Source organism: Sesamum indicum, linkage group LG2 (genome assembly GCF_026168435.1).
Source record: "Sesamum indicum cultivar Baizhima isolate 11 linkage group LG2, ASM2616843v1, whole genome shotgun sequence".
NCBI classification, from domain to species: Eukaryota; Viridiplantae; Streptophyta; class Magnoliopsida; order Lamiales; family Pedaliaceae; genus Sesamum; species Sesamum indicum.
The window spans coordinates 14218185-14231382 of record NC_142658.1 but is presented as its reverse complement, the minus strand read 5'-3'; the positions used below and the strand labels follow the sequence as shown (position 1 = coordinate 14231382).

Genomic DNA, 13198 nt, shown 5'->3' with positions numbered 1-13198 from the left:
AAAGAGATACGATTTGCTAATGAACAGTGATTTTTGTCTTCCAAATCTCAACATTAAACCTACACCACTTATTTTAAAATATTTTAAATTACCTCAAACCACAAATCCAAACATATCATCTATTTTCAACACACACTTACTTATCTCTATTTTTCTCTCTATATCTTCAAAATACAAAATAAAACACTCAAAATACAAATTCAAATAAAAGATTAATTTCCCATTTCTTGGTTTGACTTTTCTTTTTTGAAAAAGTAATTATTGTTGCACGGGTTGCGCAAACATATAAAAAATTATATTGTGATATGAATAGAAACGAAATTATAAAAAAAGTATACAACATATAATGAAATAATGAAAAAGAAACAAGTATGTGAGAAAAAAAACTAAAATACGAAAGAAAAATAAATTATAATTATAAGTTTATTAAAAATATCAACATTTGTAAGGAAAATTAAGTATGGATAATGCAAATGAAAAAAATAAATTATAATAGGATTTATTAAAATTATTGAAGTTTGTGAGGGCAAAATATATAGAGAACATGAGCGGGGAGAGAGAAAAAAATTATAATTATAAAATAACTAAAATATATTTAAATTACTATTATGAAAAATTATTTCTGAAAGAATAAAATAAATAAAAAAAAAAAAATTTGTACGATCAATAAATTTTCTTTTATAATATTATAGATAGATAATATACGGCAAGATTCATATCGTGTTATTATATTTAAATTGAAAATCAACAAATGCATCTATCTATTTTCTGTATGGCATATAAAGTGAACAAGCTAATTTTTGATCTAATTTACCACATATACTTATTTCTATGAATATCTTCATTTTTGTCTTTAAAACTTTTGATTTAATTTATGTATTTAATTTATATTTTTCAATTTAATTACTCACGGCAGGTAATATTTACCATTGATGTTGGTCGATTTGACGATATCATGATACTTAATACTAATTTTGGCTCCAATAATATTGAATCTTATAATATTTATTTATAGAACATATATTCACTCATGTAATTGGATATATTTTTTGTAAATATATATATATATATAATAAATAAATTACTTATACGAACTTATTTTGATGCGATTGTTTTATTTTAAATCATTTGGCACATATTTAGCCAAGTTTTTGAACTTTAATTTTTATTCGTTTATTTAATAGATTTGTTATTCCTTAATTGTCATATTTCACATCAATGGATTTTTTAATTGATTATCATTTTATTTTATTTGTAATACATCATTATTTTAAAAAACAAATCTGTATATTCAAATGGTACAAACATTATATTTTTAGTTATGAAATTCATATATAATAGCTAACACCAAAGAATAATTTGTCTAATACCTCAATTGCATCTTGATATTTAAAAAATTAATCTATTCAAAAATAAATAATTAACCATATTAAATATTAAATAATTTTTATTAAAAGAAGGGAAGTTTTAAGGTGATTAAAATAATATTTAATTGTATTTCTATATTTTCAATTTTTTTGAAAAAACTTCTTTGCACTTTTTGATCATTATTTACTAAAAAATAATTATCTAAAATATTGAAATTTTGAAATTTTGTTTTAAATATTTCAATTACTACAATTTTTTAATATTTTATTTTAAATTGAATTTTTTAACAATAATTAGCAAAGTGGTGATTTTTATAAAAATTGTTCTCTAATATTTACAACTTCTTTGAAGTACTATACATTTATTAAAAAATTCTACCAAAATATTTTGTTATGATAGCATCAATAGATACATTTTAAAATTGTAAATTTTTTATCCATTCTTTGACTAATTCTTTATTTTATTGGATTATGATGATTTATTTTATGTTTTAATTTTAGTTTTATGCCTATATACTTATTATGATTCCATTTTGCAATTAATATATAATATTAAAATTTAAGAGTATATCTAAAGCATTAAAAAATTAAAGCATAATATAAGGCTTAAGAAAAGTTCATCGTCTTTCTATACCACTCACTTTGAATAAGAGAGTTTTCCTTAGCTAAAGATAATCAATCAATATTGATTGAAGATGGTATTTCAAAATCAATTCTAATGATATATAAATTTCGAAAAATCAATTCAAAAAGATATCAAAATCCATTCTAATAATATCAGGTATTCAAAATCAATTCTAATGATATATAATAATGTAAATTGATGGATGGTATTTCAAAAACTGATATATATGTGAAATGGATTCACATATGAGTTATTGAAACAGTAATAAAAGTAATTTTTTTAAAAAATACATTTATCAATAATGGATAGAAGACGTGGAAGTATACTCCATGATACAAAGCGTGGAAAAACAAAAACGTGTTCAGATGAAGCTCGCAGATAGTGGTGAGAACGCGACATTGGATGTTAAGGGAGGCCTGCGATCTGACAAGAGACGGTATATTCCGCCGGACAAGCGAACCTAACACTGGTCGCATTGTGACAGAGCAGGACATAGCAGAGAGATCTGTTTTAAACTTCATGGAACGTCTGAATGGTACAAGAAGCTATTGGATAAACCCAAAAGAGATACAGGCGTAGCGCGTGGGTTCGCAGCGGAAGTAGTGACCCGAAAGGAGACACCGTCACGACCTGATGCTAAGGAGGAACTACTGCAGGAGTTGCTTAAGCTTATGCGAACTACCATGCAGTCTGGAGGGCTAGATAGGGGAGGTCGCACGGAAGGAGGAGGTCGATTCGATGAATTTGCAGGTACAGATATTGCCCTTATGAGTTCTGGAGCTAACTATTTAAATTCCTGGATTGTAGATACGGGGGCGACTAATCATATGTGCGGTAACTCTTGTCCCCTTGAAAATCTAACCCCCATCTCACATCCTACTCAAATACATTTTTCGGATGGTTCCACCAAGCAAGTTACCCATTCCGGGACAATCACCTTAGACAAAAACTTCACTCTCACCAATGTGCTACTAGTGCCTTCCTTTAAATTTAACTTGCTTCCATTTCCTAAGATATGCTTTTCACTACCTGTTGAGGTCATTTTTCACGCTTCCTGCTGTGTATTTTAGGACCAGAGGACTAAGATGACCATTGTTGTGGGGAACCGGGTTAGGAATTTTTACTTTATAGATGTTTCATCCTTTAGTTCTCTTGTGATTAATTCTTATCATTCTCCTCGCATCTGTAACACATCGTTATGGCATAGAAAGCTCGGCCATCCTTCATCCAATGTACTCAAACACATCGAATCTATTAAATTTGATGTTTCTTCAATCAATGATCAGTGTGATATTTGCCCCATTGCTAAGCAGCATCGTCTGCCCTTTACCCTTAGTACCACTTCCTCTGTTAATGTTTTTGAACTCTTATACACAGATCTTTGGGGACCTAGCTCTCTTGGGTCACTGACAGGGTGCCATTACTTCTTTACCATCGTAGACGACTATAGTCGTGCGACCTGGACCTTCTTACTCAAATATAAGTCCCAGGTTCCTCAAACACTGACCAACTTTTTAAATATGATCAAAGTTCACTTTCATGCATCTGTGAAATATATTCGATCAAATAATGGATTAGAATTTGTTAACGATCAATGTTGTTCGCTGTTCAACTCCCTTGGAATTATACACCAGACTTCATGTCCTTATACCCCTCAACAGAATGGGGTCGCAGAACGTAAACATAAGCATATCTTACAGATTGCCAGGGCTCTTCTATTTCAATCACATTTACCCACTCAGTTTTAGAGGAAAGCCATTTTCACAGCCACCTATCTTATCAACAGACTACCCACTTCTACCCTTGATTGGAAGTGTCCATATGAAATCCTCTATCATAAACGACCCGACCTCACATGACTTCGCACATTTGGTTGTCTGTGCTTCACAACCAACACTCTGCCTCACAAGAAAAAGTTTGACAAACGTGCCACGAAATGCATCTTTCCTGGCTACTGCCAAACCAAAAAGGCTTACAAAGTCTACAATCTTGACTCCCATGACCTTTATACCTCTAGGAACGTGGTATTTCATGAGCACATCTTTCCTTATTCCAACCTTATCTTGCCTTCTGATCCTATCACCCTACCACTTCTTGGTAATGACTTCGATCCTCCTACTCTCTTGAGCGACCTAGCAGTCTTGCACCAACTGCGGTCACTCCCTCTACTCTTGATCCAGTGCCAAGTTTTCCCACCTCTGTTCCACTTCGTAGATCTCAGCAACCTCATTCTAGGTCTTCTTGGCTATCAGATTATGATTGCAACTACACCCCCATTTCTCCTTCCTGTATCTCTGTATCGTACTCCGCTGCACATTCTAGTATTCTTCACTTATCTACTTTACAGAAACCTAACAGTTATTTGTAGGCTTGTAAGGACAGGAATTGGGTGGAGGCTATGTCTAAGGAGTTGGAGGCACTTGTTGCGAACAGAACTTGGATCTTGACGACCTTGCCGCTTGGAAAATGTACCATCGGTTCACGGTGGGTCTATAAGCTGAAGCTTCATCCTGATGGGACCATTGATCGCTATAAGGCTCATTTGGTGGCGAAGGGTTATACTTATATCGATGGGGTGGACTACTTTGATTCGTTCTCACCAGTCGCTAAGGCTACTGCTGTACGGATCTTTCTCGCATTGGCAGCCTCCAATTCGTGGCCCCTGGCACAACTGGATATCAATAATGCATTCCTCCATGATTTTCGTGATCTTCCTAAAGGCCTCCTTGTCGTTCCCTCCGGATAAGTTTGCAAGCTACAGAGATTGCTTTATGGGCTCAAACAAGCCTCTAGACGGTGGAATTTGGAGTTTAACAATCAGTTGCTGGCCTTTGGTTTCAAACAGTCGAGCCATGAACACTATCTCTTCATCAAGCGAACCTCAAGCGAGCTCACTGCCTTGTTGGTTTATGTTGATGACATCCTCCTCACTAGGTTGTCACCTTCTGCTCTGGATTTTGTTAAGGCCTATCTTGATTGTTTATTCACCATCAAACACCTCGGACCAGCTAAGTACTTTCTTGGGCTCGAACTCGCTCGTTCTTCTCATGGCCTACAGATCACTCAGCATAAATACTTGCAGGACATTCTGGCTGATTTTTGGCGGCTTGTCAGTCGCCTCCTGTATCTCAATCTTACATGACATGACATCTCTCGTCCAACAACTCAGTTAATTCCTTCAGGCACCTCACTCTTCTCATTGGGTTGCGGCCCTTCATGTTCTTCGTTATATGAAGGGGTCGGCGTCCACCGGTTTTCTCTTTCCCTCCACTACCTCCCAGACTCTTAGCGGTTACTCTGATGCGTCCTGGGCCTCTTGCCCTGACTCTCGACGATCAGTTATCGGATTCTGTGTGTTTCTTGGGTCGTCGCTCATCTCTTGGAAGACCAAGAAACAAGCTACCATCTTGCGTTCATCAGCTGAGGCTAAGTATCGCAACATGACCTCTACTGTTTGCGAGCTCCTCTGGATCTCCTATGTGCTGCGCGACTTCCATGTCTCTGTCCCGCTGCTTATCCCCTTCTGGTGCGACAACAATATTGTCATCCACATCACCGCCAATCCCGTTTTTAACGAGCGCACCAAACACCTCGACATTGACTGTTACATTGTTCGAGATCAGTTCAAACTCGATTTCATCTCTCCTTCTTACATTCCTACTACTAATTTCGGACGTTTACTTTGCAAGTTGGGCCTCGCTTCCTCGGCTCCATCTTGAGAGGGGGTTGTAGCGACCTAAAGATAGCACTACACACAGCGACCTGCCCTAGCGAGCGATCTCACCGATCTCACCAACGACCTCCACCAGCACCATCTCATCAGCGACCTATTTATTTTTTGTCATTTTTCTCCCTGTTATATTTTTCAGTTATTGTTATCAGTAGTTTCTTAGGTTGTTATCCACATAGGCATTTTCTTAGAATTTGTTACTTTCTCTCTCTTGCTTGGTGTATATATACTCATCGATGGTGTACATTCTGGATTGATTTTCATGTGAATATTGATATCTTTTTACTCCCAATAGTCTATTATGACTAGACTATTTTGTGTTCACCAAATTATTCGACACCTACCGCTAGTGAAACAATAGTCATAAGTTTTTCAATAATTCACAACCAAAAAAAAATATATACATAACAACAAAAAGTCAGGTGACAACATTAATTATTATCACTAAATATTACATGTGTTGGGAGCGACATAATTTTTGTTTGTAGCAGTAATGAATTTCATAATTTTAATATGTAGTGACAATTATTTTGCAAAAATTATGACTAGCTACTGGTAATTACTAATTAAAAAATATTATACATAAAGCAATTGTAACTAAAAATAATTATTGGCAATCCAGTTATGACAAATCTCATTAAAAAATATAGGACTTTTTTGTCATGGTTAATTACCATATATAATTATAAAAAATCACGATAAATACTAATTCATCATAACTTGCATTGGCTACTAGCCGACGTTTTCAGCAGGCGGATGAACAGTATTAGCCTCAGTTAAAAATCATGATAAATATTTTGTCCATAATTAAAATTACAGTGATGTTCATTAATCATGATAAAAGTTTTATTTTTTCCATTCATTTTTTATTATCTGTGGTAAATAGTATTTATTATCAGCAGTAGTCATTTATAAAATAGAAAATGATTTACTTTTTTGTAGTGTGTATAATTGTTACTACATTGCAGATATACTAAATCTTTTCGTAAATGGGGTGTCACTAATTATCAAAAGTGATATATAGTTTAATAAATTTTTTGTCACAATGAACTTTTAAAAATTATTTTATGGAACCAACACTACCAAAAAAAAAAAATATTCAAAATGGAAATTTCCTAACGGGTACCAACCATCAGAAATTGGGACGAATTCTGTAACAGATTCGTTGCATATGACATCATCACGTCATTTATACCAACTTCAATAGTTGTAGGACATCAAATTCTTAACGGCAGGCCTAAATTTGCACGAAAATATTAATGTGTGCGACTAAAAATGACTATGTTCAAATTCATGGGACTAATATTACTTACCACCCTATAGTTCAGGACGAGAACTGTAATTTTCCCGAAATAACCCAAGCTTTCTTTTAAAAGTTTAAAGTGTGCCTCTTCAAATTGTAGTTACACTATAAGTACACCCTCTATTTCATCAGTAAAAGTTTATTCAAACACCCTCGCATTATTACATTAAACTAACACCTCTTGTAATTGACAAAGAATCATGAATGTTTGTGTATTCATATCAAATCTTGACGAGTATTAATATAATTTATCCTAATTATAAATTAAATTCTGTTGCAATATTCGTAATTAGGATTCGATTATTTGAATTATTTTAAAAGGGTAGATAGCAATTTACCCTCCTGTGATATTGAAAATGAGCACATTACCTCCTATAAAAAAAATATAGCAATTTGTCCCCTATAATTTTTAAAATAAAGCAATTTACCTCCTTATATAGGAAGTGACTGAGCGAGTTTGGGCCTGGCCCATTAACTTTGTCAACAACCAGTTTTCATTAATACATAAGACTGCTATAATTTCATTTTATTTGAAAATGAACGTCCAACTTCTCTGGTGCAGATTGCGTCTAAGTTTCGTTAGTGGGTATCTTCTATCACATCACTGTGATATTGATTAGAATTTAGGTTAAATTATAATTACATCTTCTAAAATTTGACATAATTATAAATATTTTTTTAATTTTTAAAAAATTTATAATCATTCCATATCAAACAGAAATAATTATGTACCTCTTGGACAGTAAAGTGGGCACCACTATTTTACTCTTGTTGACTTTTTTTAAAAGTAAAAAAAATATTTAAAAAAGCATAAAATTAAATTGAGGATGGGTAAAATAAATAATATTGAGGGAATATTAGTTCAAAAAAATATTTTAAAAAATTATAAAATATATATAAAATTATAATTTATAATTCAAAATGGCGTTTTGGTCAGTTTGCCAAAAAAATTGAATAAAAACCTAACAGAATGAGCTCGTTGTTAGACGGACATTAAAATCAAAGGGATATTTGTAATTTTTCAAACAATGAGAAGGTATTTGTATATATGCTAAACTTCAAGAAAGGTGGTTATAATTTACCCTAAAATTTAGAATAGGAATCTAATTAGAACTCTTTTTTGTTCTATTATAGTATGGACAAAAAAATTGTGTTCTAATTAGCTAGATTTTAATTTTATGTTTAATAAACTAACTTTTAAGGATAAAATGTAATTATTTGCCCCATGTGTTAATAAGAAATACTTATAATATCTCCCTGTGAAAAATAAAACATTAAAAAATCTTTATACGATTTTCAAAGTATAACAAAATATTTCGTACATGCTTTAGGTGTATCACATGCGCCCTTTTCTATTTTTTTTTCATTTCTAAATATAAAATAATATTTTTATCCTTATTTATACATCATTAGATCTATTCTAACATAGATGAATGGTTCAGATTTTGTCAATATTATTTAAATTTATGAAATTTTTTATTTTTAAATATATTTAATGCTATAAATAATATTTTGTGAAATCTGCACCATAAATTAAAATTAAGTGAGATCTAAACTATTGAATTGTGTGTTGGATCTGAACCTTCAAATCAAATTTAATGAAATTTAGGGATTGGCTTATTTTCTATAAAATTTCAATCGTAGGTTCATAAATTAAGATGTAAATTTAATTTTAGTGCTAAAAATTTAGGTAGCATGATAGACATGTGTGCCACACTGCTGGAATTGAAGGGATGTTTTGTCATATTTTAAAAATCATAATAAATATTTTTAGTATTTTATTTTTCATAAGAAAGTATTTTAAACATTTCTTATAACACAAAGGGGCAAACTGCATACCGTGCCAACTTTTAATTATCAATGCCAGATGAAGTACGTTAATTTATTTTTGATCTTGTAGTTCGCTACAATAATTATAATATTTAATCATGACTAATTATCATGGTTAATAATAAATAGTCGTAATAAAAATTCATTGATCAGGGCTACAAAGCGGTTGTTGTCGACCATGGTTTTTGCATGGGTGGCTAAAATATTTAGCCATGAAAAATATTTTTACTATGGCTCTTAGCTGTGGTAAATAATTTTTTTTATAATGAAAAACTAATTTTTTACATTAATTTTATTTAAATATAAATAAATAATAATTATTTATCATGATTTTTAACAATAACTATTAACATGTTTAGCTAATAGAATTTTTTTTTCTAGGGGTTTTATATTTATATATAATCATTGCGGTGGATAAAAACAACAACAATAATACTTTAATTCTCCATAAGCAAAAGGCATTGCATGGATTTATGTCAATCAACTCAGTCTCTTCTGCCTAATTACTGCCCTTCGGGACACTGATTATTTCCAGCAACTTCTTGAAATTTTTAGTTGAACTCCCCTCCAATTTAACTGCATTTCCAGCTTTCTCTCTGAGCTGATTAACATTTTCCCTGATCACTTTTCCTGACTCACTCCTCAGTATATAATTGAAAGCCTCGATCGTTTCACTTTTCTGGAAGACTCCTCCGTGAACCCTCACGCCAATCTTCCAGGACTCCTCCACCATTCTCCCGTTCAGCTTCTGATCCCCGAAAAACGGCCTGCAAATCATCGGCACGCAGCTACAAATACTTTCCAGGATGGAATTCCAGCCACAGTGTGTGACGAAGACTCCAACACTAGTATGTCCAAGAACTTGCAACTGAGGAGCCCATGGGACAATCTTCCCGATTTTATCTGTGCGCTCGAGAAATCCTTCTGGCAGGGATTTCTTCGCCTGGTTGTTCAGTGACCAAAGAAACGGGAATTGACAGGTTTCCAGGGCTTCTGCCAGTGCAACTAGTTCATTTTCGGGGGGTGTAATCACGGTCCCGAAGCTTATATACACCACTGATTTCGGCCTATTTTGTGTTTCCAGCCACGCCAGGCATCCTGTTTTGTCATCAGGGGTTGGCGGGACGGGGGACGAAAGAATTGACGGGCCAACGTTGAGAAAATGCTGGAATTTTGATTTCAGGTCAGTTGTAATCTGAGGGTCAATTTCTTCGAAAGAATTTAGGACTATAGCAGTGGATTTTGGAAGATTTTCGACCATTTTGTTGATTGATAGAGCCAGTGGTGATGGATTTTGTTCTAAGAAAATCTCCGGAGGGAGATCACTGAGACGTGCCTTTGATAATCCAGGGATAAAAGCTAGAGTTTGTTCTCGTTCCGCTGTTTCTGCAACATCTGTTTTTCATGGATGTGTCACAAAACTTTTCAGCAAAAGAAAACAATTCATTGTAAAAATAATACAATTTTTTTTGTTATAATTAATCATTATGGTCAACATTAAAGAATAGGAATAATTACACACATCTTCCTTGAAGTTTGGTATAATTACATTTAGACACTCTGCTATTTGAAAAATTAGATCTACCACATCTGAGGTTTGCTTCCGTCTAACAAATAAGTCTATCAGTTAGTGAAAAATCACTGAATTTATTGATATTAACAACAAAATTGAAAAAATACAGTCTCGATAACTTATTACTGACTTATAGCAGGTAAAATAAATCTTTTTATGATCAAATTACCCTCATACATCATCACGCGTCAATGCATATTGAGAAGGTATATTTTCACCGTTATAAGGTAGTTTAGTTCGAAAAAAATTATTGAACCTGCAATGAGTCAGTAATAAGTCAATCAAAGGTAAGTATCAATTTTATTCAGTTTTTATTAATATCGATAAATTCAGTAAATTTTGACTAACGGAGAGACTTCTTTATTAGGCGGAAGCAAACCTCAGGGGTAATAAATATAATTTTTCAAACCATACATGATTTACGTGTAATTATATCCAATTTTTAAAAAAGAGATTGTAATTACTCTAAAAGATATAACAAATACAAATAACCATATGAATGAGCAATGATTGTTAGCTAACCATTTCATTAGTAGGTTTAAATATTATTGCTAATGTTTTGACTATAACTATTAATTATTATAAAATATTTTGATTATAATTAAAATTATTGCAATATTGGTTAACATTTAATTAGAAATGACATTTAATATTCCTATTATTTACTATTATCAAACTAACAAATCCAACCATTAAGATGTCAGCGAATACCTTTTACTTAATGAAATTTATATTTATCTAAAACAAAATATTAGCGAAGCACAAAAATTTGAATAAAAATTCAATTTTAACCTTTAGTTAACCAATTTAACTATTTGACGATAATTACATAAACCCCTTAAAATTTGAGCTAATTGAAGATACACTCCTCCAAAGTTTTTAAAAATTACACATAGGTACCTTTACTATTATTGATTGTCATCCTACAAATCATCTGAACACTTTACAATACTATCGGCATCATTATTTAAGTAAAATAATAAATTTTAAATTAATTATTTGTCTAGATTTATAAAGTTTCTCTAAAACTTTGACTATGTTTAAACTGATTTGAAATTTATTTGATGTATATATATCTCAAAATTTTAATATTTCTAACTTGTGAAACAAAAATTATATTCACTGATAAATATTTTAATTTGGTTTCATTTTATCTTGCATTTGAAAAATTAAATTAATGAGTTTGGTTACGTCATTACGATTATGATCATATGAATTTTCTTACATTTGACGATGACAACATAACATATGGTAATTAAAATTTAGAAAGAGAAATGATAATGATCCGATTTATATTTAAATCTAAGTATAATATTATGGACTTATATTTGAATTCAGAAATTGAATTTTATTTATAAAGATCCTACTTAATACATTCTTATTATTTTATTTTAGTAAATATTAAACTCTAAGGATCTAGTTATAAAATGAAAAAAAAAAAATAATGAAACCTATTAGGGGTGGTATATATAGTTTTTTAAAATATAGAAAGTTTAAATACAATCGGACCAATCTTCATGAGGAGGCGTTGTAATTATCCCTAAAAAGATTCTTGATTTAAAAAAAAAAATTAATTCACCCCTTGCAGTTATGTGTAAATTTCTTGCTATAATTTGTTCAAATTTCAGGAAATGTCTAAATTAAGTTGTAGCAATACTAATTTAATGAAAAAAAAAATACAAACAACTCCTTATAATATTACAAATAAGTAAATTACTCCTCTATAAAAAAAAATTACCAGTGTATTTTCCTATATTTTTAGACATACAACAATTTACCCATGTTTTCTTTTTCAAAATAAATCAATTTATCTCCTTAGACAAAAAGTAAATTGCTTGTTTAAGGAGATACATTGCTTCATTTTAAAAAACATAAGAGAATAAATTACTATTATTTTTTGCTCATTGACGATATCACATAAAGATAAATTGCATTAAACCTGTAATTTACCTGTTGATCTCACAACCTTTAAGATTTCATCGGTGTAAACATGCCCAGAGAGAGAGCACGAGGCAGCTGTCCAAAACGGCACCCATGGGATTCCTCTTTTTGCAGCCAAATCACCACCAAACCACAAAAATGCATCAGTAACAAGGCAGCATATTTTCATACCAGTTTCCTCTTCAGCCTCTCCAATAGCCTTCTCAAAATTACCCTGCGACGCGTTAAGGAACAGCCCGGCGGCCTCGAAATGACTTCCAGAGAAACCCTCCGGCGTTCCATCCCACACATCATATTTTCGAATATTATCGTACGAGTCTGATACACGTTCGCTGAAAAGCGTACTGTTGGAAACAGTGCTGTTAAAGAAGGAAAATCGAGTGTTTGGAGCAGAGGCGGATAGTCTCCGGACTAGGGCGAGCAGTGGAGCGGCGTGTGTGCCGAAAGGGAATGCTAAAACACCAATGTGCAAGTGAGGAAACATGTTTAGGAGTGGAAAATTTTACTAAGTCCTATGATTGATTTTAGGACATGGTATTTAATGTTGTGGAAGTCCTGTACCATGTGGTGAGTGTTGAGTGTTGAGTAAGAATTGTTGAATGTATGAATGAAACTAGGCAACTAACTTAGCAGCTCAAGGCTTGTGACTTTATGACTACCTACTCTTCAATGGAAGGAAACCAAACGCTATCAAAAAATTTTAATGCAAATCAAATTTAGTCGAACTAAATTTATCATAAAGCAAGTATGTTATATTAATTTGTAATGTGATTGATCACTTTGCCTGAACTGTACAACAATTACACCACAAATATATTGTACTTGCCTA

General features: G+C 32.1%; 1 protein-coding gene across 1 annotated transcript; it reads right to left on the bottom strand.

Annotated features, from left to right (window-relative positions):
• Positions 1-9270: 9270 nt before the first annotated feature.
• Positions 9271-12971, bottom strand: LOC105155667 (anthocyanidin 3-O-glucosyltransferase). The gene is made up of 2 exons (XM_011071584.3): positions 12379-12971; positions 9271-10250 (listed from the first exon to the last, which is right to left on the bottom strand). The coding sequence occupies exons 1-2, from the start codon at positions 12851-12853 to the stop codon at positions 9355-9357; spliced, it is 1371 nt and encodes a 456-aa protein (XP_011069886.1). The 5' UTR covers positions 12854-12971; the 3' UTR covers positions 9271-9354.
• Between the last annotated feature and the right edge of the window lie 227 nt (positions 12972-13198).